The 18,133-nt window shown below is 37.1% G+C and overlaps 1 protein-coding gene across 1 annotated transcript in view; it reads right to left on the bottom strand.

Moving 5' to 3' along the window:
- The window catches only part of st6galnac3 (ST6 (alpha-N-acetyl-neuraminyl-2,3-beta-galactosyl-1,3)-N-acetylgalactosaminide alpha-2,6-sialyltransferase 3), a 91,939-nt gene that overhangs the window by 58,174 nt on the left and 15,632 nt on the right, over positions 1-18,133 (bottom strand). Inside the window, exon 2 of the mRNA XM_014994748.2 lies at positions 5,693-5,887. Coding sequence (XP_014850234.1) covers positions 5,693-5,887 — 195 coding nt within the window. The remainder of the gene's footprint in view (positions 1-5,692; positions 5,888-18,133) is intronic.

Here is an 18,133-nt window from a genome sequence, read left to right as displayed (position 1 = left end):
AACAATCGGAACCAACACTTAGTTTTATACTTAATTACTTAACATTTAGCTTTATATTTAACCAACATTTAGCTTTATATTTAACCAACATTTAGCTTTATATTTAACCAACATTTAGCTTTATATTTAACCAACATTTAGCTTTATATTTAACCAACATTTAGCTTTATATTTAACCAACATTTAGCTTTATATTTAACCAACATTTAGCTTTATATTTAACCAACATTTAGCTTTATATTTAACCAACATTTAGCTTTATATTTAACCAACATTTAGCTTTATATGTCTCTAATCCAGAACAAACAAACTTAAGGTCAAGAGAAACCCTCAGTAGTTTTATAAAGTGAACCAACATTTAGTTTTGTACTTTTAGCTTTCTGTCTTTCTTTTGGTTTTTGTGTTTTGTTTGTATTTCGTTCTAATTCATGTATAAATGAAATTACCTTACCCACAAGTGGGTGTACATTTCTAACTGTGAAGAGATTAGATAAATAATTTAGATAATCCAAACTTGAACAGAGAAAGTTTTCTTTTTATAAAGTGTATGTAAACATCTGGCTTTATCTGGAAAAGCTGGTCTAATGAGAACAAATCCTGGAATCTAGTTACCAACAAATCTTTGTGATTCAATAAAATGTAAAGTACCAGTAATCACAACAAAGTGCGTTTTTATAATCCCACTAATCCCAGCACTCAGCAGAGCCTCCGATATGAAGGAATGAGTGTGGTAAATATAAAGTGGGTTATTTAAAAATAAAAGCTGCAGACGCAGCCGTCGTTAAATTAAAGCGCTGGGCTGTGAACTTAACCTTGACGTTCGTTAAGTCGCTTTAAACTCAATTAATTAATAAGCAATAATGATTGCATTAACAAGCTGCAAATCGCAGCGACTCTGTGGGAATTTTAAATCCTTCTTCCAAAAATAAAGTCTTGGCCGTCTGTGCGGAGATCTAATTCTGCTGCCGTCAAATAATTATTTTTAGTGCTTATTTCTCTCTGCGCAAATAAATCTTCCAAATTAAGATGAATAAAATAAAAGGGGCAAAAAAAAACACCAAATCCTTGAAACAATTTGGGCGAAAAATACCAGTTGATTCTTCCACAAAACCTCAATTTAAATGAAAAATGAGTTAATAGATGCGACGACTCCGTGATGCATCTCTAGCTAAACAATCTTGGTTTTAATGGTCTGGTCAAAGGCGGACAAAATAAAATCAAGCAAGAAACGCTGAGAAATGCAATTAAAACCGACTTCTGATCAAAATGCAGGTCATAAAATCTGCAACTCGCAAAAATCAACAACTTTAATTAACTAATAACTGAGACTGATAGTAAATTGGTCAGGAGCTAATAAAACAGCTGGTCCTTTCATTTTAATCTCAGAGGTCTTTAAACATTCAGAAGCCCTGATTTTATTTCAACTCACAGAGAAAAGACGCCGAGTCTCCCCACTAATTGATTAATAAATAATTACTTTGCTAATTAGGAGAACAAGTTTGGATTGGGCAATCCAGTTTAGTCAATCTCTTGCATGAATTAAGAGCATCAAAGACGACAGAAGGAAATCTGAAAATATCTGAGGAGATGCTTCTATTAAACGGGATAAAATCTAAAGATTTCTTCTTGAAGCTGCAGTATGTAACTTTTGTAAAAAATTCTTTTTATTTTACATATTTGCTGTAGTATGTCACTATGTCATGACAGAATAAAATGAGCTTTCTCCCAGTGCTAACAATCAGAGCAAGGAGGCGGGTCTTAGCGCTGTCAATCACTCTCCTCTGTTTCTCTCTGCTGTTCCTGATGGCACAGAATGCTAAGTATAGTTAGCTTGGCCACTGATGACAGAGGATAAACAGTTTTTCTGTAATTAAGTTGTTTCTCTGCCATCAGTACATTTAGCAGCAAGTACATGAGGTTGATTGACAGCGCTAAGACCTGCCTCCTGACTCTCATTGGTTGTTTTTGGTCAGAAGTAATGCATTTCTACAAACAGCAATAGTAGCTCAGGAAAGAGGTGGAACAGATTGATCTTTTCACAGATTATCTGTCTCATATTAAACTGTAATGATGTGTGAAAATTTTAACAAATACATATAAAACATATATTTTTTAATAAAACTTACATACTGCAGCTTTGACAGGAAGCATCCAGAATAACTTTGTTTAACATTTCAGTCTTCTGCCAAAGCGAACGGACAAAAATCAGGATGCAAATGTTTCTGCTCGGTGTGTGACGGACCGGAGGGCATGAATGCAAAGTGCTGCAAGACAAATGTTTTGTATTTCTCTGAGAGAGCAGAACAGGAACAATAAATCACACCTGCAGACAGACTCAATCAAATGAGGAAAATAAGGCCGGGAGCTAAGGCAGCTTCCGCTTCTGCCAGGTTATGCATAATACATGCTAGGGAAATGACACCGTTCGGTGGATCAGGTAACACCGTCAAACAGAAACATCTCTGCCTCTCCAGGCTGGTTTGTTGCTCAAAAGCTACCGCAGACGTTAAAGCCCATCGCTTCCCGTTCAAGTTCACAGCAAAGAACAAGTTGGAGTAGAGCGAGAGAAGCAAAAGGAGGCGTAATTCTGCAGAGGCCGCCTTTCTTTTCCAATGACTTCTCTAAATCTCCACAGGGAGAGGCCGGTGATTTAAGCAGGCTCGTCTGAAGGCTGGAGGAGGCGCAGACGTAGAGATTGGTGTAATGCATGATTGCCTCTGGGCCCGTGTTTTGTGGATGAAAGTCTCCAGAGGCAGAGGAAGAAGCTGCGCATTAATCTGCCAATATCAACCCCCCCCCCCGACCCCTCCAAACGCCAGACATCCACTTCTCACAAAGGACGAAGCGTCTTCTGCAACTCTGCAACCAGCCTCCAAACTAAAACCTTCATCTCTTTTATCCTCATCCTCCTTCACCTTTTGCTCCACAGAGCTTTTATTTATTTGTGTGGCTATTTAACACCTAGAACACTAAAAAGGATTTGATGGTTCAGTTTACATAAATTGCAAAGAAAGATAAGAAGCAGTTTGAAGGCAGTCAAGGCTGTTTGTGTTTACAAAGAAATGTGGTCAGAGGTGGGTAGAGTTACATTTACTAAAGTAAGTTTTTTGAAAAAAAAAAGTACTTTTAGGAGTATTTTTATTACGCTGTACTTTTTACTTTTACTTTAGTCATTTTAGTATTAAGTATCAATACTTTTACTTTAAAATTTCTGGATTTCATTCCATAGAATGAAAATCAAACGTGTTTTAACCAAAAATTCACCAGACACAGACACACACCTGCAGTTTTCGTTAAAGTTTCATAAGTTTTTTTATTGAAAAAAAAATGTACTGGAAAACTGTCAGGTTGCCTGATTTTGTTGTTTTTAATTATTTGTATGAATTGTTGTCAATTTTGTCCTTAAAATACCAACATTTACACTTAACTTTATATTTTGGTCCATCTGATTATGTAATTTTTAAATAATAAATGATTGACAATTTGATCTGTTACTCAGTACTTCAGTCGACTTTTACCAAATACTCTTTTACTTGAGTAATTTCTTGGACATCTACTTTTGACTTTTACTTGAGTAAAACTTTTGGGTACCTCTCCATTTGGCACACATATGGCATCAAACGAGATTTTTTGGGATCTGCTGCACAGTTGCAGTGAATTAAGGAAATATCTGAGATGTGGTGATAAGTTAATGTCAATAGATGCTTGAAGAATAATAAATCAAATGTTATGATGTAAGATTAGAGAAATAATAAAACTTCCAATAAAAATAAGGTGATTTCGTTTTATTGTAAAGTAATAAAATCCAAAGTATCGGGAAAAAAAACCAGCAGAGAAATCCTGTTAAAGTTTGAGACCTAAAACCCAAAGCTCCAGTAATCCTGCTCTGAAACATCAGTCAGTCGTCTCATTTTCCTTCATCTTTAAAATGTGTGACGCCGTCATCCTTTCCAATGTCTCGTTTTCCCTCCATATATTTATAACTTCTGCTGAAACACAGTTAATAAATCTGCCTCAGCATCTTGGTGCCACATATGAAGAAATGCAAAAAGCAGAAGCTGCAGTAGCATAATCTGAAAATATCAGAATAAAACGTATTCTATTCTATTCTAAGTCACACATTAGGAAAATACCTTTATGAAATAACCATGTTTATTAATACAAAGTAAACAATAAGGTTGTAAACAGTGACATGTATAAAATGTTGAGTAATTATGCTCAAAGTTGATGAATGAACAAGAACTGGTTCTTTCTGTTGCTGTACGTTTGGTTCAAAATGTTGAAGCGGTGAACTATGAACACGAATCTATTCAGTTTTTATGTGAACTGAAGATTGTGAATCAGAAAAATAAAACTAAAGGTGAGAAAAGGATGCAGCCTGTGCAGCTGTTTGTCATTCAGAAAGCAGCTCCAAAGGCCATTTTACTCAAAACGGGGACGTAATTTACAAAATGGGCATCAAGCTGAACTGAAGATTGGAAACAAGATTGCTGTCTGGACTAAAATAAGTCAAAAGTTTCAAATCCACTCCTGAGAAACGTCATGTTGAGATTAATGTGCTTAAACTGATGCAATGGAGGAGAATTTGTGGAAATGGGACGGACAAACTGTGGCTCTGAGAAGACCTCTTAATAGTGGGGTTAATTTACATAAAAGGCTTCTGATGGAAATACATTAACCTTTACTTAGCGTGATGGACGCCTCACACATCATGCCTACATCCCTCACAGTGCAAGACGAAAATTTAACGGTCAAAAATGACAAACAGACATTTTAAAAATAAATCTGCTCAATAGAAACACGCCAATTTGGAAAAAAATCTGTTTGGGGAATTTTTTGCATTAACAACAGGATGTTACTACTGGCAGAAACTACAAAGAAGAAAAGAACAGGAAGGTTTAGGATGATGATGTGTTTTAATGATTTATCACATGAAAACACTTATTCATGTGTAATTTTAATTCAGTTTTTATTTTTTTTATTTAAAAGAAACACCGCAATTACAAAATTGTGTTTTTTCAGCATTTTAATACTGACAAAGTGCATGAAACTGATTAAGAATGTTTTGACACCTGGTAGTCTGGCAGACTATTGCAACATTTGTTACATTTTCAGCTGCTGCGGTTCTCATTGTGTCAAACAAACCAAATCCTTTGAGAAACCTGTTCCCCTCTTCACCTGTGGGGGCGCTGCACCAAGAACCTCTGAAGGAAACAACATGAAAATCTCTGAAGAAGACAAGAGCGTAACTTTATTCACAAAATGAAAACAAAAATGGAATAGCAGATTTTAGCAGTTGTAGGTTTTTGCTTTTGTTTTTGTTTTGTTTTTTTAAAAAAAGTGCTCGACTGTCGCATTTGTTTTGGTTGTATTTACCCAGAATGCATTGTGATTTATTCCACCTCCTGCTTTTGGAGCAGTCTCAGGTATTTGCATTTACATATGCATCCAAACCGCATCAGAGGTCACTTCAACCGAACAAAAACGCAGATTTTTAGTTGGATCAGAGTTCACTTTTTTTTGGTCCGCATCAGTTTGATCAGCTTTCACAAACGAACTGAACTTCCTAGATAAAATAACTAAAGTTAGATTAAAGCGGATTAAACAGGGCTGGTGTGAATGAACACTAAATGTGGAAAAAAATAAATTTCAGTTGTTGATTCTCATCACATATGTCGATGCCGTCTCTCACCTCCTGTTTTGGGATGCTGACGTAGCCCAGGTGAGGCTTGAAAGCCTTATATGACTGCTTGGAGAACATCCAGTGGTTGCTGAATGTCTGACCGAACACAGGCTGCAGGAGGAAGTACGGCTTCTGCGAGAAGTTCACCACAACCACAAAGAGCGAAACCACCACGATCAGGCTGGTGGCGATGAGAGACTTCCTCTGTGGAGACAAAGGAAGCAATAAGCAAAACCTGGAGCTAATATTTCACGTGATTCACTGGGTGTAAATCCAAACATCGACACTGAAGGAAAAATCTGAGCCCAGACTGTGGAGATGTAAAACCAGGGTTTCTGCAGGTTTCACAACTCAACTTTAAGACTTTTTAAGACCTTTATAAGACAATTATGAACAGAATTTAAGACCTGTAGCACAACAGAAATGTACAAAAAAATGCAAATAAATAAATCATATGGGCTCACAACAGAAGTGACCCAATAATGAAGACGAACATAATTCAACCAACTGTAAAAAAGCTAACCAGTTAGCAACGGGCTATTAGCAGCTAGCTACCAAGACCTGCAACCGCCTCGGGTCACCGAATGCAACTCAAACTTTTGTGTAGCAGCAAAGTAACATGAGAAAAAAGAAAATTAAATATAACATACGAGTTAAAATTAACACATTTAAGAACAACTTTTAAAATAAAGACATTTCAAGATATATGAAATTAAGACTTTTTAAGGATGCGCAGACATCTTATAAAGTTTTTAATTTTGAAAAACAAAACAGGATTTTTCATGCAGCAAAGCAAAGCCCGGTGGAGGAGTTTGGTATATGGGCAGTTGCCCAGGGCGGCATTAAAAAGGGGGCGCATGAACACAGAGATTAAAATTAGCAAGTGTCTTACTGCTTTATGAATGTGAAGTCATTGGAGTAGTTTACCAAACGAGATTATAACATGTTTGAACATTTGGCTAAAATACGGCTGCTAAATATGCAGATTTATACTCAGTATTAATGAAGGAATAGAAATTGCTTCATGAATTGTCTGTTGGTTTGAAGTTTGTTTTGTTTGGTTTTAGTGAGATCTGAAAAATAAAACATGCATGTAATTAAATCAGTCTTCAACCTGTCCAGGTGGAAATTGGCATTTTTTGCTAAACCTGGTGCCACGCATCTCTCCCTCTAAAAGGTTAATGAAATGTTGTACATATAACAAATATGTATAAATAAATAAACAGTCCAAGCAGGAGAAATCTAATTTACTTCTCCTAATTGGTTGGTGGCCTGCTGAAATAGGGTCTTGTCTCTCTGAGACATTTCACAGCCACTTTTTATTTTCAAATAACAGCCAATAGATACCAAAGAAAGTTCTTTATCAAAAGAAAAACGCGGCCCATTCAAAGTCTACAGAGCAAAGAGTTTAATTTCACCATCTAAAGATGCAAAGTCTTAATTACCTTTTAAAGTTGAAGCTCATTTGGGACAAATTACAAGTCATGAAAGAGGATCTGAGCAGAGCCGCATCAAAAATGTCTGAGAAGAAGCGAGCTTTGCTCCCCATGAGAAGAAGTTTTCAAAGCAGCAGAGGGACTTTGAAGAAAGTGTTAAATTCAATCTTTGCCTTTTTGATTCAAGGCTAATGACTCAGAGCAACATCTTCCCTTAAGATCCAAGTGTACGAAAGTCTCTCCTCCTCCTTCTACAGTCAATTTGCAGAGATCACCTCTTAATCTCCGCTCACTGAAGCGCACCTTTTCATCCCGGATGTGAGGGAGAAGATATACTTTTAAAAAGCCAGCTCAGCTTTTTCAAATGTTTTATAGGTGTGTGTGTGTGTGTGTGTGTGTGTGTGTGTGTGTGTGTGTGTGTGTGTGTGGGGGTGTGTGTGTGTGTGTGTGTGTGTGTGTGTGTGATGGAAAAGTAACGAGTGGTTGCTTGTCCACCAGCTGAAGTAGATACGAATTCACATCATCTATTAAATAAAATCCGCAGAGACAAACCAACAATGGAGTCCCTCCAGTCCCTTCAATGGGACTGAGATAAAACACTGAACTGGTCGACTCGTTCAAAAACAGCCACGGTGAAAAAGAAAATTCACTTTCTATTCTGGGAAATACTACAATGTTCTGGTCTTTAAGAAACTCACAAAACAAACACCAGATTTCACACCAGCTGCATTTTCATTCACCAAATGACTGTGCAAATTATAAATTCCCTTAATGGAAATGCCACTTTTGAAAAATTTCAATGTTTTTTATGTTAGAATAAGGTGTTTTTTTCCCCCCAACAACCAGAAGTTACTACTGGAGGAAACGACAAAGAAGACGACAGGAAGTGGTAGAAGGATGAAGGCATGGCATGTTTTTCAATGATTTATCACGAGAACAAACTTAATCATGTGTGAATTTCATTGTGCTTCCTTTTTAATGGAAACACCGCAATTGTAAAATTGTGTTTTCTCAAAATTAGTGGAACATCAATTTTCCACTAATATTTGCATTGGAAACTCAGCCACAGCTTTTATTTTAGTGTGTAAAATAAAAGATTAAATGGGAAAAAAATTAATACTTTGCAGAATTACATAGTTTTCTCATCTTTGTTTAGTTTTATTGATGTTTGCAGACGTTGGTAAAAGTAGTTTTAACCAATTTGAAAGTTTAGGCAACCAAAGTCCTAAAAGAAAAGCTTAAAAGAAGGCGTGGAAAACTACTAATAAAGACCACTTTAAATGTTGACAAGAAGTTATAGAAACTTTAATTTCAAACCTTTGCACATCACTGGCGTTTGGCTCCAACAACAATAAAGCAAAATGGACGCCGAACTGAAATATAAGCTTCCCCCATAAGAATAAAACTTCTGCACCTGTTATATAAGGAAAGAAAGAAGTTCTTTACTTTTCCATATTTTCTCCATGTTTCCTCAGCTGACTCACCCAAGGGATCTGCATTGCAGAGCCACAGCAAAAATAAAACTGGCTACAAATTCAAGGTCCAGAGGTTCATGATATAGACCTGAACTGACTTGTTATTGCAGCACAGCGACTGACCAGCGGGACAAACTGGCAGTAACATCTAAATGTACCTGTGCAAACTCCAAGTGTTTTGCTAAAGGATTATGGACCATGTTCACTTTGCATAATCTGCTTTCTCTCAGCATTTCTCCAAATACACCAGCAGCTGGGGCGACATTGTGTTACAGATGGCAGAATCTGGAGGTAATGGGTATTATGGTCCAGCAGAAAGAGCCGAGCGGGATGAATAATGAATAAGTGATGGAGGAGGAAAGGTTTCACAGAGGAGAAGCAGAACTGGAGATCAATGCGCAGAACACACGAGAAATCAGGATGTGGCAAAATAAATAAATAAAATAAATTATCTGATTGCTACAACATCTCAGAGCCTGAGGCTGATGATACAAGATGTTTCATTTTAACTCGCGTTTACTGCAGGAAACTGCTAATCCAAACAAACAACACCAGAGCAAACCTCCAGCTTTTGGAAAGTTGGTGTTTTTCTTTGAAGTTATCTGATGGTGAAATGATCGGATGCAGTGGAACAGCAAAAACCGTGGCTGCGAGCTCTGAACTCCAATATCAAACATCCTAAAGCAGGGGGCGGCGGAGGCTTTGCATCATCAACACGAGATCAAACAGCTGTGGTGCAGCAGGGGTGAAGATAAAAAAACAAAAACATGGCGGCTGCTAAGCTGGCCTGGAAAGTCAACCTCCATTTAGCAGATGTATGCAGAGCACCAGGCATCGGCTCTGTCACTCTGTCACCTCACAACTAAAAAGTTTCAAGATTTTTTACAGGGATTTTATGTGACATTTTTCACCCACTTTGAAACAAACTGCACTGCAAAAACACAAAATTTTACCAAGTATTTTTGTCTAGCTTCCAGCGCAAATATCTCAACTTGAAATAAGACAAAACTAACTTACATGTAATTTTTCAGGAAGAAATATGAGCTGGTTTTAAGTAAATAATTATTTTTATTGATGTAAAAATGCTAGTTCCACTGGCAGATTATTATAATTATACATGGGAAAAACTGGAATAAAAACTGGAATAATCTGCCAATGGAACAAAAATAATGAATTATTTACTTAAACTAAGCTCCTATATCTTCCTGAAAAAGTTATGTAAGTTAGTTTGGTCTTATTTTAGACCAAACTAACTGGGGGAGGCTTGGCCAGCAGCTACAAATAGGCAGAACCGATCAGGCTAACATAATTATCTGAGGGTGATTTTGTGCAAAAACATGCAGTGAGCATGTTTTGAATAGACCACACACGCATCATAATCTGTTTAAGGAAGCATAACAGGTCACCTTTAAGTACAGGAAGAAAATGTCTTGGAGGCTGCTGAAGACATGAGGCCTAAACCTACAGCCAGACTCAGGGGCTTAAAATAAAAGCATGCCACACTTTTCAGATTAGTATTTTACCCTACTCGCATAAAATTACAGTAAAACACATTAAAGTTTGTGGTTGTAATGTGACGAAATTGGAAAGAGGGTTCAGAGTGTGAATGCAGCTGCGCTCTTTCACGGCACGCTGAGATAATTTGATGCAAAAAAATTCCCTATGAGGAGTAATTCTGCCTTTTTCCCGTTTCTCCTTCCACTTTCATATAAAAGCTGCATATTACAAAGGGGCACAGTCAGTCTGTCCTATTTTATTAAAAAAATGCAGGTCATTTTCTGAAAATGTGCTGTAATAGCCTATCATCAGGCCTCCATTACGGGGCTTGAAACCAATTCCTCGTGATGCAGGAGGGTTCTCCAAGGGAGGCTGGAAACAACCTTCGGCTCAGCCTGCAGAGCTGAAAAACCTCGGCCTGCACTCAGGAGGACAGAAAATTTCCTCGTCTCCATCAACCTCGACCCCCTTGTCACAAATCACGGGGGAAACGATGTGTCAGAGTCTGGAGGCGACCGGAGGCCTCGGCGTGGGCGTCACAGGGCGCTGAACCTCAGCCGGTGGAGAAACTCGAAGCTGGCGTCTGTTCATCCATCAGGGGGACGTTAAGTCAGACCATCGAGCCGTGAGACGCCACAGCGAGGAGCGGCTCGGCAGAAGTGCAGTACAGTGGGAGAGCGGAGCCATTATCGCCATCAGAGAGGCGGCAGATGGCTATAAAGTCCGAGCATTAAAGCTTTTGGTCAATGTTAAAACATTTTCCTTGAAGACGGCGGCCCCATATGCGACTGCGTTGACCTTGTTTGGCACCATCGGATCGGCCGATGATGGCCGCTAACTGCAGCGCTATTTACAGCCGCAGCCTGGGGACGTTTTATTTAATCTGCGCCGGCTGAAAGCTTCGAGGGGCCCATTTCTGAAGGTGCTAAAGCTTGTACTGTGATGGACTATTGATCTCGGTTCTCTGAGTGTGCCGGATCACTGGGACCTGCGACGCAAGAGGGCCGTAACTTTCCTTCAATCTCTCCTGCAGCGCGTCAGAGGGAACGCTTTGCATCCAGAACAAACCAACGGTGAGCCGTTTGATCCTGCTGCACTGGGTGAAATTAAGGAACTGAGGGAGTTGTGCATCACAACGGAGAACATTTACCAAAATATGTCATTTGAGAACATGTCTGAGCAGGAGAGCGATTTGAATTCACAGCCGTTACAGATGTACGAAGTGACCGAGTCGGGTTTCTAGGCCGCCTCGCCCATAACTTTCCCAAAGGATTGAGACGACCACACCAGAACATTCACGTTGTAAAGACACTTGGTTGCCTGCTTAGCGTTGGTGTCCATTTGGAAAACCAGTCTCCAAGCTTTAACTTCCTGAATAATGTTGCTTCAATGGTTTTACGTCCATCTAGTTTATGAAGTGCATCAGCTCCTCCTGCAGCAAAACAACCCCACAACCTGGGCTTGTTTTTGGACCAACACCCTCCATGTTTCACAGGTATGTTGGTGCAACCATCCGGTTTCTCTCCCAAATGTAAGGATGGTCATTTTGGCCAAACATTTCCACTTCAGCTTCATCAGAAAATGATGTAAGGTTTTTATTCCTGTCTCCATTTCCAAACTCTGATCTGTTTTTATGCAGCTGGCTTCCTCCCCACTCAGTGGTTCTCCAGGTTTAAATATCTGTGTTGACCATAAAACTGTACAAATTGGAATTACAAAAATAAATTTCCTCAATGAATTTTTACAAATCCCATGTTTTTCAACAACAATATAAGCGCATTTCACAAAAGTGTGATGGAAACATGTTTTTCGAATCACACGAGTCATGTGACCAGCAGCCAGGAGTCACTGCTGGTGGCGACAGGACGTTTTAGGACGATGGCGCCGCCTGTTTTTTTTAAAGACTTATCACATGAACAAACCAATTTTTATTGATTTTAATTGGGTTACTGCAACCTTATGTTTCCTCAACATCAGAGGAACGAGTTTTGTGCTCATTTGTACAGAAAACGCGGCTCTAGCCACCATTTTCACAAGGTTTAGTTTTGCTTTTGTTCTGGGATCCAGCTGCACATTTTGGACTAAAACTGGTTCGTTTCTGGGACGTAGAACTCCCACATGAAGAACCGGTATTGTTCATTGTTCTTCCTGATAGCTGATCTATTTTGATTTATCTGGACCCTCACAAAAGGAAACTGCATGTTTGAGGTCAAATAAATCCACAAATTTGCTTCCAATTAATCAATAACTCTCACCGAGCCGGGACATCATCATTAGGGCTTTCTCATTTAAGGAACAGAAATAACTTTGGTAACTCGGTTAAATGGCAATTATTTTTAGTTTATGTTTCCAAAGGGATATTATTCAGCAATGATAATTTAACTTTCATCTAAAAAGGCTTTAAAATGTGCATTGTTGTGATTTAAAGTCGATAATTTATCCTTAAATGTATAACAATGTAATTTGTTTATCAATTCTGAACCCTTTCCCTTCAAAATAAGAGACTCCGCCACTGTACCGAAGCTCTCTGGTGTTAGATTGATATCAGTTGTGTGCATGAAAAACACTGAAGCTCCATTTTAGCAGCTAAACATTTCAGTGGAAAGTTACAATGCATTGCAGCTGAAACTCTAAAACCTTCCAGATATTGGAGCAGAAAAAAGCAGGAAAATCTGATAAACTGTGCAGATCCAGTTTTAATGCATCTTACAGGAACAATTCACACCCAAACAGAAACTGGATTTTATTTTTATTTGGTTGCTTGTTCAGCTCTGAGTTCCTGCAACTGAAAGTAAGTAAAACAGTTTAGAACAAATTTAAGTGTAAAGAACCACCAGGTAATTAATGAGGGATGTCCAAAGTGCGGCTCGAGGGCCATTTGTGGCCCTTGGACTGATTTTGTGCGGCCCCCAATTACAATTGAAAAATGGCAAAAATTAGTTAATAGATACAAATGGAGAGTTTTAATTTGTAAACAGGGTAAAATTATTACCAACAAAATTTTCTAACAAACTGTTTGCCTTTTTATAACTGAGCTAAACCACATTTATCCAGAGACTTTTACTGAAAAAACATGTCAAAACTTTGAAAATCATTTCATTTTTAAAAGACAAAAAATATTTTACTTTTGAAACTGAAAACCTTCCAAGTTTTTTCTAGAAAAAATCTGAGTTTAATCACTAAATTCCTGAGTTTTTTTTGCCAGAAATTTTACCATTGTTAAAATCTCTCTCAAGTTTTGGACCTACAATAAACATCCTTTTTGAAATTTTTTAAAATAATTAAAAAAAATTGGACTACTTTATTTGCTTTTACTTTTGAGTCGTGAATTTTGGCTCACTTGACGAAACGTTTGGACGCCATTAAATTAAATAAAACCTGGTTTAGCAGGTTACTTTTTCCAGCTCATAAAATATTATTACATTCGGGTTGTTCAGATTCATTAACATTTGCTAATATCTACAAAAAAGAAAGAAAACTGTAAACATCGTCCAAACGCAACCTGCATCCGTTTCTCTGGCTGTTTTCCTGTAATGTGCACCGAGTGGGCATTAAACCTCCAAACTGAAGAGTCGCCTGCAAGGAGCGCTCAGTTCACTAGTGTGATGAATGGAAATTCAAGGCAAATTAGCTGTTTATTTCCTCATACATATTGTGCAATCAAAATTTCACCCCCACCAGGCTCTATCTGGGCATGAAGAGAATACAATTTCCCACAATGAATAATCCCCCAGCTCAGTAAACAACAGGACCGCGCCGCAGTTCAATCTAAAAAGTTAATGGCAATGGGTCTTGGAATAATGAGAGGTTCAACCTGAAGGAAACAGTTTGTGTAAAAAAAAAAAACATATCTGCCAGCTATTTTTGAGTGTCTCCTGGGCAGCAGGCACAAAAAGCTGAGATTACATTTGCAATGCAAAGCTGCTGCTTCCCCGGCACCTGATTCCTGCCATCACGCTTCAGCGGCCAGTTAAAACCCAATTTCAATTAAGGTGTTTAAGAAAATATATTTAGTCTCTCTCTCCCTCCGACGTTTCTCTCCGAGGTAATAAAACCCAGATAAACAAAAATCTGCTCCGGAGATTGAAAGCGCGGAGCTGTGGGTGTGTGGACTTCATTCGTGCCATGTTTTCTGAAGAACGTCTCACTTCAAAAGTCATCCGAGTACGAGATAATAAAATATTGTTTCCCCGGAGGAGGAAGAGGCTGAGTGTTTGCTGCCAGGAACAGAATCACGTACAAGCTCCGAGTTTCGCCCACTGGAGGTTTCAAACTGGGAACAAACTGGGAACAAACAGCTGGCACTGGTTACAGCCATCAGATCTGTGCAACAGCGAATTAGGGACGTTTTAGATGGGAAGAAATTTCTGGAGGAGAAAAAATTCAGAGCCTGAAAAGTGAAAGAATTGCTAGAAAATTTTCAAAAATGTTGAGATCCATCTCAGAAATTTTCTAGAGAAAAAATTACATTTTTCCTTGTTTCAAAAGTCAAAACTTTTCTAGTTTTTTTCCAGAAAATTCCTGATATTATTGTCAAAATTTCTGAATTTTTTGAGCAAATTTTAAACTTTTCAAATTCTGAAATTTTCCATTTTTTTCTAGGAAATTTCATAGATTAATCTCAAAATTTCTGATTTTTCTAGAAAATTTCTGAAATTAATATCAAAATGTTCCAGTTTTTCCAGCAAAATTTAAACATTTTATGTTTTTAATCTCAAAAATGTCAATTTTTTTCTTGAAAATTTCAATGAATAATGTAAAAATTTCTGAGTTTTTTCTGAAAATATTAAACTTTTTATATTCTGAAATTTCTCAGTATTTTCTAGAAAATTTCTGAAATTAATTTCCACATTTCTGAGTTTTTTAGACAGATATTTAATCCTATTTTTTCTTTTCCTTCAATCTGCTGTGGTCCTGTCAGAGATCTGGGTCATTAAATTAGAACTAATACTTTTTATGATGGAAAAACTCTTTGTGAAATTCCTTTAATTCATTCAAAATTATCTCTTGCTGGTTTTTCATCATTTGTCTAATTTCCAAAAGTTTCAGTTTGTTTTTGTTTTTTTCTAAACTACAAGCAGAGAAAAACATCAGTTGAACATTTACAGCTTTAAGATAAATCGGTTAATAAAATCACTAACCAGCAAAAATCAATTGGAATAGAAGAGAAATAAACTTTATTGTCTCTTAATATGTTTTTTCCAACTTAATATTTTGTTTTAGTAAATTTAGCATCAAATGTTAACTTTGTAGGGCTTGGCAACAAATTGATTTTATCAATGACTTACATTTGCTGTTCATGAAGATTTAATTTTGAGAAAAAATAGATATTATCTGGTTTATAAGAATGTTCTGCAGCCTGTATTTACTTGGACTTTTAATCCAGGTCATCTCACAGACGAGAGGAAACAAAAGCCAGTTTCTGAAAATATTTCCTATCATTTGTCATTTCCTTTAAGAAAAGAAACTGAGACAAAAGGAATTGATTAAAATTCAGAAAAATAGCACTTAGATGTGTTAACTGCATGCTTCTTGCTTTTGTTGTGTTTTCCTGAGAGGTTTGTGTTTTTATCCACCAAAAAAAGGAGATGAAATGGAAAAATGTGACGTCAATAACAACCCTGAGCACAAGACAAACCTAAACAACAAAGAATGACTCAAACTATTTCACACCTGGAAGCAAAAACAAACTCAAAATGAAAAAGAAAATCTGTTTTCAAATGCAGACATTTCAAGATGACGCCGTTTGTCTCATTGTTGATCTGATGCAGGATGCTGATGGAGAACACGACCAGCAGAGGGCGCAGTCCGCTCACAGAGAGGTGATGTAGTGACCTTGTGATGAACGCTTTCATTCATTCATTCATAGAAAATGAAAAGGAGAAACGATCCATCCCGTTTCTTTTTGCTGACCGAAACAAACTCACATTTTGAGGCAATGCAGGATAAAAAAAAGCTCCAGGTAGTTTTACAGCAATACGTTTGTAATATAAAACGTATAGATTTCTCATTAGATTATTTGTATTGTGTGTTTCCAATAAAGATTCATGTGTCTTTATATTCATGTGTAATATACAGTCCTGGAACATTTTCAGAGTGAAAAGTGACAGATGGTCGGAATCAGTTTTGGAAAAATCCTGCTGGTAGGAAGAAGGTGAAAGAGACGAAATAAAATCAGGTTAAGATCAATAATCTGAGATAAAACATACAAAAATATTCATTGATACGATTAGCAGGTTGATGTAATAAATAAACACTTTTTATCTTTGTTTTATTGTAAAGTGTCCTTGGATGGGACTAACAAATGAAATTCATTATGATTATTAGAAATTTAATGTTTGTGTTTCATTCGCTCCCTTCAACTTTTAGACACAAAATGAAAAGAAAAAAATCACTTTTTTTCATTGCTTTCATATTTTTGTAACATTTATCAAAAGTAAGAAGTGAATTATTATTGTTGTTAAGTTTTGATTTCCCAAATCAGTTTTTACTTTGACTTTAAAGGGTTTTTTTGTTATTTTTTGTGTCAAATAGGTTAATTTTTACTTAAGACAATAAAAAAGGAGGAAAACATACAAAGAGGTGAGAACTTTTCATAGGTGGTTACATGCAAAACCTGAAAAGAATGAAAACTTTTCTTATGATGTGCTTTTGTGTCAGTTTTACATGTTTAAATACATTTAGCTCCAAAAAAAACATGGAGTGGATTTGTGTCAATTATAGATTTTTAAACATATTTATATCTTAACAAAAGAAAAGAAAACATGATGTGGATTTGTGGCAATTTTAAAGTTTTTCTATATATATTTATATCCAAAAAAAAAGAAAAAAAGTGGATTTATGTCAATTTTAAAATTTTAAACATATCTATCTCCAAAAGAAAAAAAAACATGTGATTTTGTGTCAATTTTACATTTTTAAACAAATTTATCTCCAAAACAATAGTCAATTTGTGTCAATTTTAAGCCTTTCAACAAGCCTTTTAACGGCTTTTATTATGAAAGATGCACTTCCTGTTAGTCACCATTTGGAGCCATGAAAGATTGAGCAGGAAAACATCAGATGAAAGTGACATGAGAGCCTGCATGGCGGCTTTTCGTGGTCCAGATGCCCACGTTGGCCAGCGTCACTTTCTCCTCATCTGTGCAGAGCAAAATGTCCTGATGTTGTTCCCTCAGTGGTATCACACTTATCAGCCGTGGCATATGAAAAGCAAATCCTTCAATCCAGGTCAAATGAACACTAATCTGTTCTGCTGGCGTCAAACTGGATCATTATGGAGCCTGAAGCAAAACGCAGCATCTCAATCAGGCCCGAAAAGGAAGAAGTTTGATTTTTATGCAGGTTACGCAAACAACAGGTACAAAAAACCACTTTAAATACAAACAAACCAGCATTAGTGAGAGTGAATCTGGATGCAGAGAAACCAATTGGACTAATGCATATCTGATAGCAAATGGAAATAAATCCCTGCAAGTACAGAGGATTAAATTCCCGGCAGCGTTCACCTCCCCATCTGGAGAGCAGGAGGGAAACTTTTGCATCTAGGTGAGTAGAAAAAAAAAATCATACCATATGTTCAGAGGCAGTTTGGTGATTCTCTACGGTCCAATGCGTAGGCTGACGTTCGAGAAAGTGCAAAGAAAGTGAAAGAAGGAAGAAGCTGTTCTTCATGGTAAAATAAAGTTTTATGCGACGGTTTTCAGCAGATCTGAATGTTTTCCAGGTAAAAGCTGCTGCTTCTTCCTGAGAACATGTTTGTCTGAACAGCAAAATCCACACAAACTTGTGTTTTAAATGAAGGTATAAATGGACTATGCTGAGTTCATAAAGGTGACCCATTATGCTTCCTTTTGACAGGTTAGGATATGTTTATGGGCTATAAAGAATTTGTCTATCACATTTTCAAAATAATTCTGAGAAAATGAGCTTTTATTCTGCTCAGTTCTGCCTTTTTTGAGGACCTTTCAGAAGGAGCTGTTTCAGGGTCTCTTGTCACTTTAAATCCATAAAAACTTTACTTAACATTTACACTAGCGGGT

The sequence above is a fragment of the Poecilia mexicana genome, unplaced genomic scaffold (genome assembly GCF_051168715.1).
Source record: "Poecilia mexicana isolate PSO_F unplaced genomic scaffold, ASM5116871v1 scaffold_17, whole genome shotgun sequence".
Lineage (NCBI taxonomy): Eukaryota > Metazoa > Chordata > Actinopteri > Cyprinodontiformes > Poeciliidae > Poecilia > Poecilia mexicana.
The sequence above is the reverse complement of the archived record's forward strand: the minus strand, read 5'-3'. Positions and strand labels throughout refer to the sequence as shown.